The following is an 18,066-nucleotide window of genomic DNA, read 5'->3' as shown; positions in this document are numbered from 1 at the left end:
TAAGTATTTTTTCTACATCAACTTACCAAGTCCGTTTAGACTTTATGGTTACGTGTGAGTTTTTTTTATTTCTATTATTAATTCAGTTATCATATCTACTTCATATTCGAGTACTTTCGGTTCTGAATTGAAATTATGTTTTAAAATTAAACATATAGGTCATGTATGTGAAACAACATATGTGAACAAAGCCCATATTTGCTTGTCTCGCTAGTTTCGAGCTTACGATATTCGGGAGTTTGAAAAATACACATAAAAATCGCAATGAAAGTAATAGAAGAAAAACACTGTCGCAAGTTACTTATGGTCAAGAGCTCTGAATCAACCTATTTTCCATTACGTACACCGATCATAAATTGAGAACAGATGATTTTTCCTAAAAATATTGGTCTTCCACAAAGGCGAACAGTTGACTGTTCCACAGTTTTGTGAAAGGTATATTAGCTTTGCTTTCCGTGTACTTTGCGGGTTTTCAGTCACGGAATAGTTGATCGCATCTCAAATCCACTAATAAGAAATAGTACGTGAGCGTTGCAGTAGATAGAGCGATTATGGATTAATATGTAAAATCCTGATTTTCAGATACAATAAACGAAGTTTATGGCGTATGGTTTTTAATTTTTAGTAGTAATTTCTAGGAATACAACTTTATGTAACCATTTGTTCATCTCTTTCAAATACCTTCAGTTTTAGATGAACTTTGAATACGATGCATTCTACTTGTTAACTGAAGTCCGCTGATGCATTCGACTTTAAATTAATCTGAGTACAAGGCTTATTTATATTGTGTAAGTATTGCGTGATACAACAATGAAGCCTTGACAAACGCACATATCTGGTGACTTTTAAGGTCTTGCGCGAGTAAAACGTGTTCTCATTCGGTAGCCTTGAACGGAAAAATTTCCAGGCTTATTTTTATTAACACATACATTACGCGCTCTAGCAAAATTGTTTTCCGAATGCCTTAAGAACAGTTCAGGTCGAACAGACATATAGGAATAACAGTAATCACACGCGATTAACAAAAAGGATGATGCTAACACATAATCAGCAGATTTTTTGGATATACAGATGCAACGCATCCTCTACATCCTAACTATTAAGCTGGCTTTATAAGTAGGATACGTAATAAAGCCTGATTCTCCTTTTTCCTGTATTTTTATATTGACTGAGGTTTGACAGCTATGTTCTGTTATTATATGCGGCTGAATTTAACATGATTATATATATATATATATATATATATATATATATATATGTATATATATATGTTTTCTTATACACGGTATATGTTTTTTGATTTTGTTGGACTAAAAATTCTATACCATTGAGACATTTAATAAAATCAGTCGGAAGTTGTGTGCCGTAGCGCTGTCACTGATGTGATTAAGAGACATGTAAGGTTTTAGTAGTCTGATACCGCCAACGAGTAGTGTTTTTTCGCAAAAGAAATAACTGTTTCGCAACTATTAACGTTGTATAGATTGCGAGACTTACGAGAGTCTATGGCTCGACACAAGCGCCTTCACCAGCTATGGCTGCTCCCTCTTTTTATCGTTTCCTTCACCGGTCGCTTGTTTAGGCTGCGGTGGGTTAGGCAGTATGTAAGGACCATCCGTTTGCTTTGAGCACGACAGGGTTAATATACAAGTAACCCTTCTAATACAGCTGCCTTCTAACGTAAAATGTCGAAAAAACTTGACGACCCCTGACTAAATACAGCAACGGTAATTTCCTAACCGGAATGTGAATGAATCGTACGACAAAAATGGGTGATAGGTGACATGAGTTACTAGTGAGTTGATTTATTTACTGGTGTCAAAACAAGCGTAGCGGATTGACAATTGCGATTAAGCGTAGCCTTGGATTGTCCATAATATTTCCCCAGAAAAGGTTTACAGGGCAATATGGCAAACCGTGTGTATAACTGGAGCGTTATACATATGTCGTGCCTTATTGCACGAGCAATTAAAGGTTTTGTGATTATTGCAATGCCATTGTGCTACGTTCATGGAAGGCATTTTTAGTAAGTATAATTATTCCAGCGATTTCAGTCATCGGATGAATCTTGTATAATAGTGGAGTACTCCTATTATAATACAGTTGAGCTACGTATGCAAGCTTTTCTAGGCCTTCCATTCATGGAAATCGCCTTTAACGTTCACAGTCACACTGAGATCAGTAAAATCGTATCATAATCATCAGCCAAACACCAGTTCACGGAAAGATCAAGAGCCTGTGGATGTGAACAAAGAACGTGCAGTCCGATTGAAACAATAAGGATACTCCTCTACGACATTAGGAAGGCTACAGGTAAACATCGGTCAAGTGTAGAGAAATTGCAAAATCATTACTTTTAAAGTTTATTTGACTAATTAGTAGTAGGCAGTTCTAATTTTCAAAAAAGTAGTGCCGACAGAAGCTCGTGCCGCTTGAACTAAGTTTGGTAAAAAGACCACTGAGGGGCTACAAAACATGAAGTTCCTCGCAGCACAAAGTTATAGTGTCTTCGAATTTTTGTGAGTAGCATCAATAAGCGAGTTAGATGAAAAGTTCATGTTTGAATTTACTATAGATGGGTCTTCGCTTTTTGGCCATGAGAGAAACGAGTTAAGGCTCAATTCATACAAATCTCATGCCTACTTGGCGCCTAAAATTGTAGATCGCCTTTAAGCATCAAGGAAAGATAGGCAAAGAGTACTTTTTCTGGAAGATGAAAAGCGCATAACATAATGACGGTCGGTTGTTCATCATATGAAAGCTTACTCAAGAAAGCCTTTTTATCATGTTAGACTCCATGCTCAAATTGAAAATCTGGTTCTAAGTCACGAATATCAACTGGATCAACAAACAAGATTTTATAAAGACATCTAATAATTCAAAATACTTATATGGTCGTGAGTCATATATTGTAGCTTTTCTTGTAAAAAAAAAAATGTAAATTTTTTCATTCACTTCGCTATAGACTGCCAGTGCTCTGTAATGAAAGCTATATTACACCACGACCTGAAACTCTGTCCTCTGAAACACTGTTGGTACACCTTAGAACTCACCGAAAATGTCCACAAAAGACACGCAAAGCTATATTTTAATCTTTTTAGATACAAAAAGAGGGAATCGTTATTCCCAGTTGAAGCAACCACATAGGGACGAATTGTCAGATTGTTTAAATGCATCGGAAACAGCATCTTGTCTGATGTGCCACCATTCCGAGGCTCTGAAGCGTACTATCATTGCCAAGGTTGTTGCCGAGGTACTGGCAGTCTTGGTTACGAAGTCGCACACAGGTTCCCGCTTCTAACGAAACAGCGTCACTGAAACCAGTCTCTGGAAATGATCTTATTTACGAGATAATATTTTTACGCTAGATGACGCACGATCAGGCTTACTTACCAAAATCTACTAATCGTCCTACGTTTGGTAGCGACCTTTTATCAATGGAGGCAAAATAGTTTGTCGATGAGCGCGCAATTAGTGTTATGTCTTGTGGAAAGAATTAAACACGTTTTGGTTGATAGATCCATGTGAGTTGTTATGTATCTGAAACCTCTGGTTGCTTCATTTTGCTGAATAATAACTCTTTATCTTGAAACGTATATATAGAATGCCATGAGGAATAGAGGGAAATGCCCATAATGTCAATCAGATTTGTTGACGTTTAACCCAATTTTTAGGAAGCGCTAACAGAGCTGAACACACCGAAGATTGATTTATTCCTTATGTGCACTATTGCAGTGCTTATTTATAACTTTTATAAATGATTTGCTTATGCAAATATGCCGGAAAGATGCACGGCGAAAATTAGCGAAGCCCTCGATTCTACGAGACGACTATACTTGATGTATTGTATATAACAGCGTACTACAAAAGTCATTACATATCATGAGTGTATCGGCGTTAAAAGATTCCAGTCCTTACAAAAAAATCTATACACATATCTCCAAGTTTGTGAGATAACGTTTTTTTTTTATATTGTATATGTGATCAGGATTGCCTTATTTAAAAGCAGTCATTTTCTATTTCTTGAACTGGATTTGAACTGAGAAAATCCATTGTGTCGAGCTCCGGACAGACTTCTTTCCCAAGCAGAAGTCCCTGTATCAGATGATTTGGCGTACATACAATATAGTGCACATCCAATGTATCATCACGGCGAATTAAGTGGCATGGTTTATATAATTATTTTAATTCACACATCGATAGTACTGACTTTTGCCTCCCCCCATTTATCTCACTAAGGTAGAAATCCTTATTATTTCCGTAAATTAGGTATTCATTGTTTCTTGTCGTTATCCACGAACTGCTAAAATAATATTAATAGGAGAAGAACTCTAAACCCATAGTCAGTCGAATTGCGTTTGCCAGAACTCACATCCCGTTTCTTACCGACCATCAAGTTGCAGTCAGCACGTTAGACATGCGTACAGAACGAAATAGGTTAGGTTACGAGCAACCAACCGAACTGAATTTGAAAACCCTATCTGCTTTGTTTGAGTGCGGACCTTGGACCTTCCTTTTCGTTCTCGAGTTGAATACACACGGGCGCCCCTCGCCTTACTGGTATATTGCGGTGTTCGGACGTTAACATTGAACAAATCTTATTCACCTGTTGGGTAGCTTCAAGATGCTGTTAAACAGAGATACAGGTTATATTCCTGCCAGAAGAAAAGCGGTAGAGCGTCCAATGAACTCTTTTCGATAATCTATGATTTGAGTCTGCATTGAAATCTCCGTCGGCTGGAGCTCACAGTTCGACTATTTGATATAAAACGCTTTCTTTTGCCAACCAAGTGATTCATCGCTGTTGTTCAATGAATACTAGCCATCAATTTGTCCCTAGTGCATTTTATTAGGACTACTTGGAAAGAATGATTATTCCCCGGCGAAGGAGATTTCTCGGATTTTTGCGCATGCTATAGCAAACGCTTCGGTGATTCAATAGAAATGTTTTGTGAACGCTAGTCGGAATCATTGCTCGTAACATCCTGTGAAATGCATGAATGTGGTTAAAACGTTTTGTAATATTTTGTGAGCCAATGTTATTCTCTTGTTTCGTTAGTATATACCTGTTCTTATGGGAAATTAACTGTTTCAGAAAGCAAGGGGATGATTGCTCCTTGAAGCCTCACCAAAAAAAGATAGTTTGGAGAAGAACATGCAACGATTTCAAGAATCGCTGTTTCTATTATAAGTAGAAGAATCGGAGAAAGATGCAGTAGATGTATGTTCAATACATTGCGAAACTTTCCTTGAACTTAATCACCTATACATAAATACTTTACCACTAAGCAATATTATTTAACTTGCGGTAGAGAGGTCTTAGCGCATTTTCATCTTCCAGATTCCAACACGAACCGTGAATAATTCAAAAGAACAATTTTTGGTGGCAAATTATGCCACGAGTCAGTATGTAGGCGTCTACCAATTCAAGGGTTTAACATTATCTTTTCCATTATGAATAGATATAATCAACTCATTATCTTAAATCATTACCTCGGAGTAATGAATTAATAATTTTAAACTCTCGGGTACTATACTAGGAAAAAACGCACACAGATAAGTTTAACCAGCTTTTAATTCAAATAGGTCCTCATAGTGTCCGAAGCAACTAGCTTGTGCTGGGCCAATGAGGCGTTTGAGGTCTGAGCAAACTCAGACTCGATGCATTATTAAGTGTTGCCTGCATTTCTAGCTTTTTTTTTTTAATTACACAATAATAGTATTGGTTGCCTTTCTCCAATCAATATCCCAGTCGTCTTTTTAGACACAATGTTCCTTCTCATCTTGAGCATGAATTTTCTCTGCGGGGTCCGAAAGTCCTGCAGTGGCTGTAGTCAATCTGTTATTTCAATCAAAATCTCATCGTGAAAGGTCTAATTCACCTCCATTTAACTAGCGATTTGTTACAGTTTCGTCATCGCATTTTTCGCCGAGCACGTGAAAAGGAGCGGGTCTAAACTGTCCTTATCTTACTACAAACTAACAAATTCCAATAACTAATACACTACTTTTCGATACTTGAAGACATGTGCAGAAACCGAAAAAGACACAAACATGCAGGTCTAACAGACCGATATGGTTTTGCTCGGAAACACTTTTTTGAGACAAGAGTACGGAGCAGTATCGAAGACTTGTAATCGATAAGAAACACAAATCTTCAGGTTCAGATATATAATTGATCAGGCATCACATTCTTTTAAATGACGTATAGGTTCTGCATGCTAAACCACCTCAATAATATGCTCACATTGCGCAGGGTAATTTGGAAGCAAACGCGATTGCACTATTCGATGATTTTAAGAATAACTTTTTCAACCATAACGTTTTCATTTGGAATAAAACACGGTTAATTCGAACCGAAGTAGAGTAATCTGCGAGCTCACACAGTCTTCTTTATTGTCATTTTGATTCAAATTTTGAAGTCATAATTTCGTATCTGTGATAATGACTTATGGCGGTCTGTTTCATGGCATCGCAGAAATAAGAAATTGGATTCTACTTTTCATATCATTAACTATGTATCTCGTAATATAAGAGGGCGCCTAAGGTTTTTCAGTTGTTTGTGAGGGTTAAAACATTCCAGCACAATGTAAGAATGTACTAGCCGGAATTGCGATCCCATGTTCAATGGCGCCTTTTTATACCTTATAAAACTACTTCACTAGTACACTGACAAGTATCAGTAATAATAATAATCAGTTTTCGCATAACCTTAGCTTAAAAAATTTCGCTTCACTAATTTTAGTTCACTTGTTACCCATACGCTCAAGTATCGTCGCTTAAGTATCGTTTGCCTAGATTATTTGCTCATAAATCTAACGTTGTACATTGCCCAATTACGATCCAGATTGTACGTTTGTGTTAGGCTTATTTGTTTCATCTGTGCGCGCGGTAATTTCAAAACTTCAAACAGTGCGCTCGCTGCCCTCTCCTACGTTCGTCGCGTTTCCCTTTCCTGTTCAAAGCAGACGTTCTCTCTGTTATGGGTCAGCAGCACAGCAACAATGTCGTATTTACATTAGACGCTTTAAGGCCCCCCGCGGCCGCTGTACTGTGCTTTGTTTCGCTGCCGTGGCAGGCGCGCTTGCCACTGGTTATCAACAGTAGGGCACCAGTAACTCCGCTATCACGGGCTCTGTACGCCTCCGAGTACATTCTTTCTTGGTTGTACTCTTTCTGTGATCTAAATTTTGTTAAGTTGTAGTTTTCTTCTGCGAACAATGCTGACAGAGCTTTTCCGAGTCAAAAGTGTTCATGTACAGCATATAACGTTCGTTGTACTATTTGATACCATGTAGCTTTTAAGAAATGTGTGTGTATAAATGGCTTAGGTTAGGTTAGATTCTATCGCACCTATGATGATACTGGTGTCTCGGTGTATTCTGATATTGTGCTGGAGGACGAAATGTTACTGTGGAAATGAGTGGGTGCTACCAACGCCTTTTGTGTGGAGTCGGTGCTTGATCGAGCGCTCAGCAATTCTCGATGCGCAAGTGGCTGTTTGTTGATCGAGTTACATTACAGTCTCAGTGCCCTCAAATCCTATCTATTTAACCCGTTAGTCCTCAGTGAAAACCATTAAGCGAAAATCAGTCGTAGGAGGGGATGACATGACCCTTGAGGCCTTAGAGTTTTGCTAGAGTGGATGCTGACTCAAAAAGGTTCTTACGAAAAAGTAAATCATAAAGCTCCACTATAATTTCCCTGCCATTACAGCGATAAGATGGTTTCGGCGTTAATCTCCCGCCTGGTCGTGCTCTTCGTCGGCACGTTGTACCCAGCGTACGGATCTTATAAGGCCATACGAAGCAAAAATCCTCGGGAGTATGTCAATTGGATTATGTACTGGATCTGCTTTGCCCTATTCACATTTTTCGAAACGTTCTCCGACATCTTTCTCGCGTTCTGCGTACCGTTCTACTATGAGCTGAAGATCATATTCCTCGCGTGGCTGCTTTGTCCGGCGACAAAAGGTTCATCGATACTCTATCGCAACTTTGTACATCCGCGTCTAGTTCGTCACGAGCAAGACATAGACGACATGATCTCAACAGCGAAAGAAAATGGTGTCACAGCCATTTGTCAGCTCGGTTCACGAGGGGCACAGTACGCCTCGCAGCTACTAGCATCGACGGCCATCAGAGGACAGCAGGTAAGCTTAACCAGAAATAATTCTTCCAGCATACACAATGCAATTGTTCTACTGACTCTATCATTTATGTGACTTTGATCATATAGATACGCGTCCTTTTACTCTTTCTCTACGTATCCCTCTATTATGTACTTGGATATATGTTAGTTATAAATGACTATTTTTAGTGCATGTAGTCGATGCACTGTGGCCTTGTAGATACTTTTCTAGATTGATACTAATATTATTAATTATCTTTAGCCCTACAAATGCAGCTTTGTCACTGGCTCGACCTCAGTTGACTGCAGTTTTTGGGCAAGCGAATCGAATTGCACTGTTTATAGCACAAGGACGATTGATAAAACAGGCCTTCGCTTATGTTATATCCTGGCTGCCATCGTGTGAAGGCGCTCAATATGGGATGGATCAAGCTAGGACCCAATATGATAGAGTCATTAAGCTGATTGGAAGCACGGAAAACATTATCCTGACAAAAAAAACTGTGTTTTCCTAACCTCGTGTTATTCTCTAAAAATGGAAAGAAATAATACCTTCACGAGCTACCCGTGTTGTTGTGGGCGTAACTAATGTCGCAAAGGTCAATGATCCTTAAAATTGTGTTGTGTGATAAACATTCTCTATATAGGCATGCCATTATGTTTCTGAATTAACCAATAGTTTAATACAAATTCGGGATATCATGAGTCTTCATAAACACTATAAAGGATTATGGCTATTGTGCCGTTTTCTGAAACAATGACGCGTCTTTTATGAAGTTAGCGTTTATTGGTAATAACCAACATTCCTCCCGCGTTATTTAGTATTATGCTCATAATTATTTATAATTGATTTCGGGCAAGTATTAAAATTCGTATTGTTGTAGGCTATTGACCCCCCCCCCCCCTTTCACTGCATAATGGCAAATCGAATGCCACTAAGAATGTAATGCTCCGCTTGAAAAGTTGTATCAACATGATTTAATGATAATAAAGATAAACATCATTTTTACTATCATGGTGGAAGGAAGGCGAAAGTGGGGGGGGGGGGGGGGCTGTTTTCAGCTTACGGTGTGTTTCAGGGCTCTTTTGGCTCCAGTAGCTTTTGCGAGATAGTTTTAGCTCCAAGATAAAAACGTGACCGAACAAATGATTTATTTACGTACAATATTACTTCAATTTGATCAAGAGATAAATAGTCGCTTAAAAATGACACAAACTGTATCTACGTCAGGAGGATAAGCTGAAAGTTAGTACTACTCAGGTGTATCCAGGAAAACATAGTTCAAACAGCTTGGATTTTTTGTGAACTGACATTTCAGAACTCTTCATACTCAAGTTATACAATACAATTAGAAATACAGTACAAACAAAGATATTAAAACATCAAACAAAATGAGGTACGAATTATAGTTTAATGCTGTGACATTAGTGATTATTTGTAAAACACAATGACACTAGCGCTACATGATGTTTTCGAAGCTTTTTGCAATTACATTGACGTATTTGTGACCTATTTGACAATTTAATGAAAAGGCATATTATATGTACGCTGCGGCATTAGAAGATATTCCAGACCTTTTATCCAACTGCTTTGTGTGTGGGAATACGTGCTATTACAATCATAGTGTTAGGCTATGGCGTGTCTAATCACTATCTGGTTAAATTAGAAGTTATCGTAATTAGAAAACTATAAGATACTTTAGAAAAAATTTGCGCTTCGAGTACTTTGATCGGACAAAAAATACGGCAACCATCTATATTTTATGTAGTATTAATTTGATTATGTCCTGCCATATGTGAATAGGATTATTAAGATAAATTATAACATAAAGTACTACTTGTATTGGAGCCATATTCACTCTACTTAGGGATTTTTGATAGTACGTTTTATTCGCATATAACACGAGACCCCCGAGTTAATACGAAACGCAAAAAAAATCCGTCAATAGAGGTAAAATCACTCTCAAATATTACTCCATTAGTCAGGATAAAGTTTCGAGAAAATATTTCGGAAAAAGATTCATCGGGCATTAATTCTTACGTTAACTGGTTATTTATACCATCAGTAATTTATATAAGTTACACCACTGATATCTAAGCCTTTAACTTTTCTGGTTAAAAAAGCTCGATGGGCTTTTCACTAGAGAGGGATGTTTGCTGATGATGTCAACGTCCAGATCTGTTCAGACATATGAATATCACTCTGTGACTCGGCATTGTCTCACATTAAGCGATAATAAATTCGTATTTAACTGTAATTATAAATAATGGTTAATTGTTATTTCATAGTAACGGGTTCCTGTAAACAGATACGGATCAAACGTGCCTTACATGATAAAACGTATACGTATTGTACAATCGGTGGTCGGGACATTCTATGAATATATTGACGCAAATTTGGTGCACCCTGTGCATGTTCCTTGTGATTTGTGTTTTTACGATTTTATTATCATATTACCGGTTTTTGTAAGATTTTGTGAATGTAAAAAACTTCAAGTAAATTGAACTATACGTGTGCAATACGCTTCAGGTGTTACTTCAGCAGCTCCAACGTTCATATAGCCATGGCGATATAAGAGGCAGTCTACCTGCAATCCTTTCTTCTGTACCTAACGGGCCGACAGGACCCCCATCTTTAGTCGGCGGGTCAGACAGCCTTAATAACAATGATAAACATGAAGTTCGACGGCGAGTCCCAGGCAGTCAAACGACACATGGAGCATCCCGGCGACAAGTTGTCAGCGAGTCACTTCCATTTTCTGATGAAGAAGACGATGATCTGTTCATGATCGACGAAGAACCGATTTCGCTTCAAGAAATGCAGGAAATAGCAGGAGGCGCGAACCATAGAGATGAGCCAGGGTCATCAGGCATAGGCGGTAATACTTCCAAGGATGAGCCACCCAAATTACCAGCCAAAAAGCGAGGTGGGTTGCTTTACTTTTTTTATAACTATGTAAACTTAATTTCAGACAATAATACAAGATTTAAGACACAAAGAGACACTATACAATAAACCACGACAGTTGTTTGCCGAAAATATGTTTTGGACCCAATATTATTCAAAAAATTACGCACAAACTAAGCTATAAAGTGCAGCGTATGAGGTTATTACCATTAAGTTGTGTATTCATCATTCATAAGTCTAATTAGAAAGAAAACGCCTACTGCGAAAGTATGAACAGATTTAAAAAAAAACTAATTAATTAGATGCACCCATAGACGTGGATACACCAATCAAAATAAACAAATTTAAGCATATTGGGTCTAAACCGTTTGCAAAATGTTAGTACATTTTTTGCCAACAGTTTACAGTATTGCTTCTATTTTCATCTTGTTAAGCATCCAACTAAAGAGACTATGCAATTCACGCAAGAGCGCCCAAACGAAACATTTATGCATATTTATTTAATTCAAATTTTACTTGATGTACAATTGTACAATGTACTTGATGTACAATGACATGTACAATTGTATGCAGTATTTATATATATATATGGTAGTAAATATCTAGTCTACGTTCTGTCCACATAGACGTGACAAATAGATTTGTTTCATGTCAACGAAGTTCGTCTCTAGTCCTGCGCATCTATATTAACACCGTTAAAGGCAAAAAATAGAGGACTTGACAGATAGTATGATAGCCGTATTATTTGAAAACCCTAAACCTAGTGACAGTTTTTAGGAATAAGTAAGAACTCAAGGACAATAGCATGACAATAGGGCGAACCAGTTTTTGGCGGCTGAGCCAGGCTCTTGCTTCTGTTTAGTTGGTCGCTAGTAGCTCAGCTCCGTTGATTAACGTTAGTCAGAGATAGTCTGACAGCAGCTGACTCCTGCACTTGTTCCATTTAGTTGTTTCTGTTGACTGTATCGGCTGTTGACTCTGACGACGTTATCATAACGTAGCAGTCATCGCAGAGAATGTAGAAGCAGCAGCCGCTGTAATAGCATTAGAGCGCTGACCTTATACGCGCGCAGAGGCACATTTGTAAGTGATCGCTTGTTTCTGTGAAGCAGATACATAAACTGTGCGTATTAGCCAGGAGTCGTTGTACGACAAAGAACATAAACGCAAACGTGGCAAAGCCCATATGTAAATAGATTGTTTAAATTTTCGTGGCTTTTCCTTTCGGCCAAAAACTGCTCACAATTTTTTACACAAGTACATTATTCTAGGTTTTATACGCTATGGAAACCGAGAAACGATATAGCACAGTTATAGGTATTAAGAACTCCAATTTTACTATGATGACTACCAAAGAACCAATTTTACTATGATGATCTAGTTGAATATTACTTTCTAAATTTGACCTGCTTGATGTGCTAGAAAAAGAACTAATTAATATGTATCGAAGTATGTAATACAAGACTAAGCTTTTCATGTAGGATCAGTAATTATTGTCGACTGCATATGATTATATATGAAGAAACTGAAAATGTACATGTGTGAATGTCCAGTAACTGATAATATTGAATGAGTGAACTAACCTAAATTTACACCTCTGGTGGGATGTTGCATGTGTGCTTTCATGGTATGCTTTGTTGTGCGTTTGCTTCTTGGTTTTTGTTTGACCTCGCGTGTGGATGGTCTCTCTATGTTCTGTTCTTGATATGTACTTATTTCGTCGACAAGACGGGAACCATCTAGGCTATACCGTCGAGATGGCGAGTGATGATAGCAGTGACGAAACAGAGGACAGTTCCACGGATCAGACCAGTCAAGATGAGGAGATGGACGACGATTCTGGTGGCTTCGTAAACGATAATTTTTTTCGCGGTGAGAGCTCGAATTAACAAGATACTCAATACACCGATTTAGTCGTCAGCATGTGTTAGATATGATAGTATATTTAAACCAAGTTTAGTTGTTTGTCTGGTCCTTCGTTTGGAAACGAAGCATCATTTCCAGATAAGTTTCCATTGTCGGTCAATAGTTTATGCAGTTTCTTTGCTCTGTTGGATTCAGTAAATTTTACCGTACTAACGCGATTGTGAATTACATAGGATTAGACGTTTCAACCTAATAAGAACTATTAGTTTTCTATAAAGGGTGTAATAAGGCTAAGCTTATAGTGGGGAAAGATTAAACCCCAGAAACTTTCAACATAGTTTTTAGTAGGATTTAAATTTAAATGGGTGCTGCGTTAACAATAAGCTGGCCTCTCCACTTGACAACATGTTATTGATTATATACGCAACTTAGCTTTTTTCCATTATAAACCTGTTTTCACCGCATTCTCTAGAGCATTTGGAATTCCCTTCAGCATTGTTGATGGTTTAATTTTAAATTATTAGGAAATGTTGTTACGAGCTGTTACACGCCATTCTTAGAGCAAACCTGCTCTAAATTCATGTACGGGTTTCGGTGAGGGGTTTAAACGGAGAATTGTAGGATAGTTTTACATAAAAAAAGCCATGATAATGATTTGACGATTCTGTTGTATATTACGTATTTGCTGTACCGATGTATCTAGAAGCGTAAAGAAAAGGTTTGTGGGGCTGAGTAATTGAATAGTTTCGACCAGAATTGCGTCGTGAATTGGGTTTCTTGACTTTAAAAAGTTAACATGTTTGTTCGCTGTGATAGCACGTAGTAAAAATTAATAGGACAGTTAATACCCAAATTAATAGCTGCACTGTCAAAGGCTTTCACTTGCCTGTTGAATGATATAATTTTAAACTGGTAGGTACTGCATTTTCCAGCTTCCATTTTTAATGGAGTAATAATAATAATATTAATAACTCTAATAATAATAATAATAATAATTAATAACTGAGACTGCTTATTCATGGAAACGCCAACTATTATTGGCTATCATGGTCAAAATAGATTGATTGCGGTTCTTAAATTACTATATATTTATTCCATGAGTGCAGTAATATAAGCCTGTCTTCCCGATGCAGCTAGCCTAAATATATATATACAATTATGTACATATTAAGTACAATTATGCTTGATCCTTATGAATCAATGAGAAAGCACAGGTTTACACTCTTGTAGCGGTTTATTGTTTGACGGACGTAACGGGCGTACACGGACAATAGTCTACAGTACATTTTACTACACCATGCCCTATATAAAAATCCAATTTGCCCATGACGTTTTGCATAAGGCACATGGCATCGTCTTTATTAGCAATGGTATGATTTATCCTATATGCTGTTTCCTGATAAGTATTCTGATGTACGTTGATGCACTGCAGCCAATTTCTTTTCAAGCTACTACCTGGTTAAAAGTCGCTTTGAGCAATTGTTTGTTTGCAGGCATATAGATATTGAACTTGAAGTGCTTTCATCGTGAACGAAGAAATTATCCTTTTTCAGTTATCAGTTTCGCTAATGCTTTACTTTGAGCGATGGTTGTTGATGATATATTTACCCACATCTTCTCCGTTTAAGAAGTTTTCGTAACCGATTGCCTCGATTGAAGGGGCCGGACAATCGAATTGAACACGTTTTCACGAGTGCAAATGCTATCTAGAATGTAAAAATGTTTAAAATGTACCATGATTTAAAGTACTAACTAGTTAATCGTATAGCAATTGTCAGCGATTGTAATTACGAAACATGCGTTGTTACTCGACAACTAGTTCCATAATCACTACAAGTTAATTCAACACAGACATTAGAAGCACCCATATTTTTGCTAATATTCTTGTATTAAATATGCATGTAAGCTGGTGAAGTCCGATGATGGTATAGTAGGTCAATGACACGGTTGTCATCCTCAGTGTTGTACAATTCTAATACGTAGGTAAAATGTGATATGTAAGTGAGAAGAGAGGAATAATAAATTTGTCTGGAGTTCCTTATTGATTCTTATTCACCCAAGATTAGATTTTCAAACAAAAGCACACGCATGTATCAAACGATAATCCATTATAACTGTTGTCGCTATATTACCCGCGATAAAAAATAATTCTATTATTTCTGTTAGTTAACGTTAACAAGTTCTAGCGTGGAACTTTTTGGACATCGCAGCTATAGATGAAACACAAAGCAGCTATCTCTCCCATCCATTCGTATTATGTGGATGAGTACTAAACCTTTAGCGGATTCCTCACAGTCACTTCTGAGTCGAACATTGTAAATTGGTTTGATACATATTATCATTGATTGTAATGTTTTGATAGCTATTATCACTGTTGACCGGAGCTACAAATCACTTCAACAATATTTACTAATCGGGTGAGACCGTGTATGCGCCACTGACAAATGGGACCCCATGTATCCGTCCCTTGCTTTCACACCGATTACTCAGCTTCGGTTCAATATGCAGTCGATGGTAATAATGATGGCGAAGCGAAGTGGAGACCTTTTCAAGGAAGCTGGCCCTAGCACTGGCCGTATCGAGCGTAACCGCGACTCTTGCTTATTAATTGTGGCGTTGCAGATGCGTTTGTTTCTGTTGCACAGTCACGGCTTGTCCAAATATCCGACCGTCATTAACGCAACTGACAATTAGACCCATCAAAACAATCGTTTCGTTCCAATACAATACTAAAAGGACTGACGTTGTAGCGCGCGATCCTGGCTGGCTGGCTGGCTGGATGGATCCCAGTACCTTCTGCACGTACGGCAGCAGATCTCTAAGTGATATGTTTTTTAACGTCTGAAAGAGAGATACCGCATTAGACAAGTCGCCTTAGAAACGCGTCTTTAGCACTAAGAAGGTTACAACAGAAAATTTCCGAAATTAATGATCGGTTAGCCGATAGAGAGACACATTTGCTTCTGATTTTCCAGTTTCGTTGAGTAGACACTAAGGCAAAGAGGAGTTTAAATGGCTGTCCGTTTTGGTGCATTGTTATCAGCAGTGTGGCTGTGTAACCCTCAATAGCAGAAAGTATTCTCCTTGGTTATATAACTAATTAGTACTAATGTTATACATACAGATCTTCTGGAATTAATAAGAAGGCTAACAAATATGCGCTGTACAACAATTATCGTAACTTGATTTTAATTAAGCTCTTATTTCTGTTACGGCCTTGTAAAAGGCATAGTGAAATATGTTAGAAGACTGCAATCTGCTCTATACAAACGATTTCACTGTATTTTATTATTAGATTTCACTGTTTTTTTTTATTATTTGCGGCCATACTATTATAGAAATAGTTTGCTGCTGCTGCTGCTGCTGCTGATGGAGAAAGAAGTGTCCGAACATTTTCTTAGCCTTTAGATTTTTAGCGAATATTATAATCGATGTGTTTATCACTTTCTCCAAATGGAACGAACTAGGGACCCGTGTCCTACGAAAAGTGTCCTATACCATTGTGCTTTAATCAATAATCACGCGAAGTCTTCTCAACAATAATATTAATGTTTAAGTAGCCTTCACAACGGTCCACTGTCATGATCATGGTCAGCTAATATATCACTTCGCATTGGAATTACATAGACAACAGAGAAAAGCAGATACAATGCTTATTTATCCATAATGATTCTACATCATCCTGTTGTTATCTGTTTTCTGCTTCAGTTGTATGGGCATGCCTAAAAATGTCTTCTAGTGCTATCAGATGTTAGTGGGTTGTATTTCCGCTTGTGGCAGCGGACAGTTACAGCCCACAGTGTCCACGCGTGTTGTGTGATCAACCAATGCTCACGAAAAATAGAAACTCTTAAACTAATTGCTTTGAGCGGCCTTCTTTGTGCGGTTGCAGTTTCTGCTACTACTTTGCTACTAAATTGAAGGCTATTAGGCGTGACTGTTTGTATATGGCTGAGGTTATTGCCTCATTGTGGTAGGCCACCTCGCTGATGAGGAGGACGGTATTATACAAACGCAGGTTCCACACCTACAGCCAGCACCTGACTTCGGACTTATGGCCGTCGTCTGTAACGTATACGTATGGAAGACAATGTTACTCCATGCATTTGGAAAGCCACTACTTGGAATCTGCGTTACGTCCAGGTTACAAGCGGCTTTCATGCTCAGGTTACACAGAATAAGGAATTTAAATTTTTCTCGTCCTTTTCGCTAAATATTACGGCGTTAGATCTTGTTACATGACAGAGGTGTGTTATACTTGGTTGTGGCGTATATTTGCCTGTCATGCAAAATAACTCGTAAATGCGATACAGAATCTGGACGTCGTTAGGCGGAGGGGGCTAACTTGCGACGCTGCCCGTCGATACGGCAAGAGTTGCAGGGACCTGACTGTATGATAAGGTTTCGCCGATCTATTGGATGCGGATGAACGTACAAAATAGCTGGCGCTAAGACGTGTCCTCCTGACTAAGGAAAGGGCTTTAAGCGAGACTTCCCGATAGACCGCAAATATCAACCACAGACACCCGACTTCAAACAAGTCAGATCATGTATATATACTTGATGAACGACCAATCGTATTATGTAGAGGGACTTAACGTAAGCATCTGTATTTATAGGCTGAAGAAGTTTTCAGAACATATTATTTTCAGTCTCTCAAGCGAACGACTCGTCACGTGACAATACGGTTTTCATGTGCGTACGTGCGTTCATCGCTTTTGTCAGTAAGCAAATCTAAAATCTCCTAATACATAATTTAAAAACATTTATGGCTACTTAAATCATTTAAGACAGGAAGATGAGTTGAATCACGAGGATAGCCGGTATCGGTCTGAGCTCAATTGTAACGAATCTATTTTATTGTGATATTGTTCCCGCCCTCGCCATCTACTCGGCCTTTTTTAATACGGCACAGTGATGTTGGGTCATGTTAATGTGAGTTCGCCCAGGTTAAGCCTTCCACTGGTGAGATATTATATATGGTAGAAACACATCACGATGAGTCGCTTGATTACTCCGAGAACAGCTGACTTGCGAAAAAGTAAATGAGGCTTCTGTCGCGGCAATGACAGTAGTACCTCATTTATGGAATTACTGGAAAGCGAGATTAAAAGGCCAAAATGCGGTAAGATATTTTATGATCAAGAAAAGGATATTATTAT

General features: G+C 38.1%; 1 protein-coding gene across 8 annotated transcripts in view; it reads left to right on the top strand.

Annotated features, from left to right (window-relative positions):
• The first annotated feature begins 2,216 nt into the window (after nt 1–2,216).
• The window catches only part of LOC111259959 (receptor expression-enhancing protein 3-B), a 27,126-nt gene continuing 11,276 nt past the window's right edge, over nt 2,217–18,066 (top strand). For 2 of the 8 annotated variants that reach the window (XR_002679960.2, XM_022832370.2), the window contains exons 1-4: nt 7,011–7,270; nt 7,717–8,152; nt 10,661–11,057; nt 12,767–12,910. Coding sequence is in view for 3 of the 8 variants with exons in the window: in XM_022832370.2 (XP_022688105.1) it covers nt 7,221–7,270; nt 7,717–8,152; nt 10,661–11,057; nt 12,767–12,910 (1,027 nt within the window). In the remaining 5 variants the exon portion in view is untranslated. Of the gene's footprint in view, nt 2,314–7,005; nt 7,271–7,716; nt 8,153–10,660; nt 11,058–12,766; nt 12,911–18,066 lie in introns of those variants that run through there. The other 6 variants (XR_002679959.2, XR_002679957.2, XR_002679956.2 and 3 more) reach the window with 6 other exon arrangements.

The sequence above is a fragment of the Varroa jacobsoni genome, unplaced genomic scaffold (genome assembly GCF_002532875.2).
Source record: "Varroa jacobsoni isolate VJ856 unplaced genomic scaffold, vjacob_1.0 scaffold_389, whole genome shotgun sequence".
Taxonomy (NCBI): Eukaryota; Metazoa; Arthropoda; class Arachnida; order Mesostigmata; family Varroidae; genus Varroa; species Varroa jacobsoni.
Note: the sequence above shows the minus strand (reverse complement) of the source record. Positions and strands in the feature narration are given on the sequence as shown.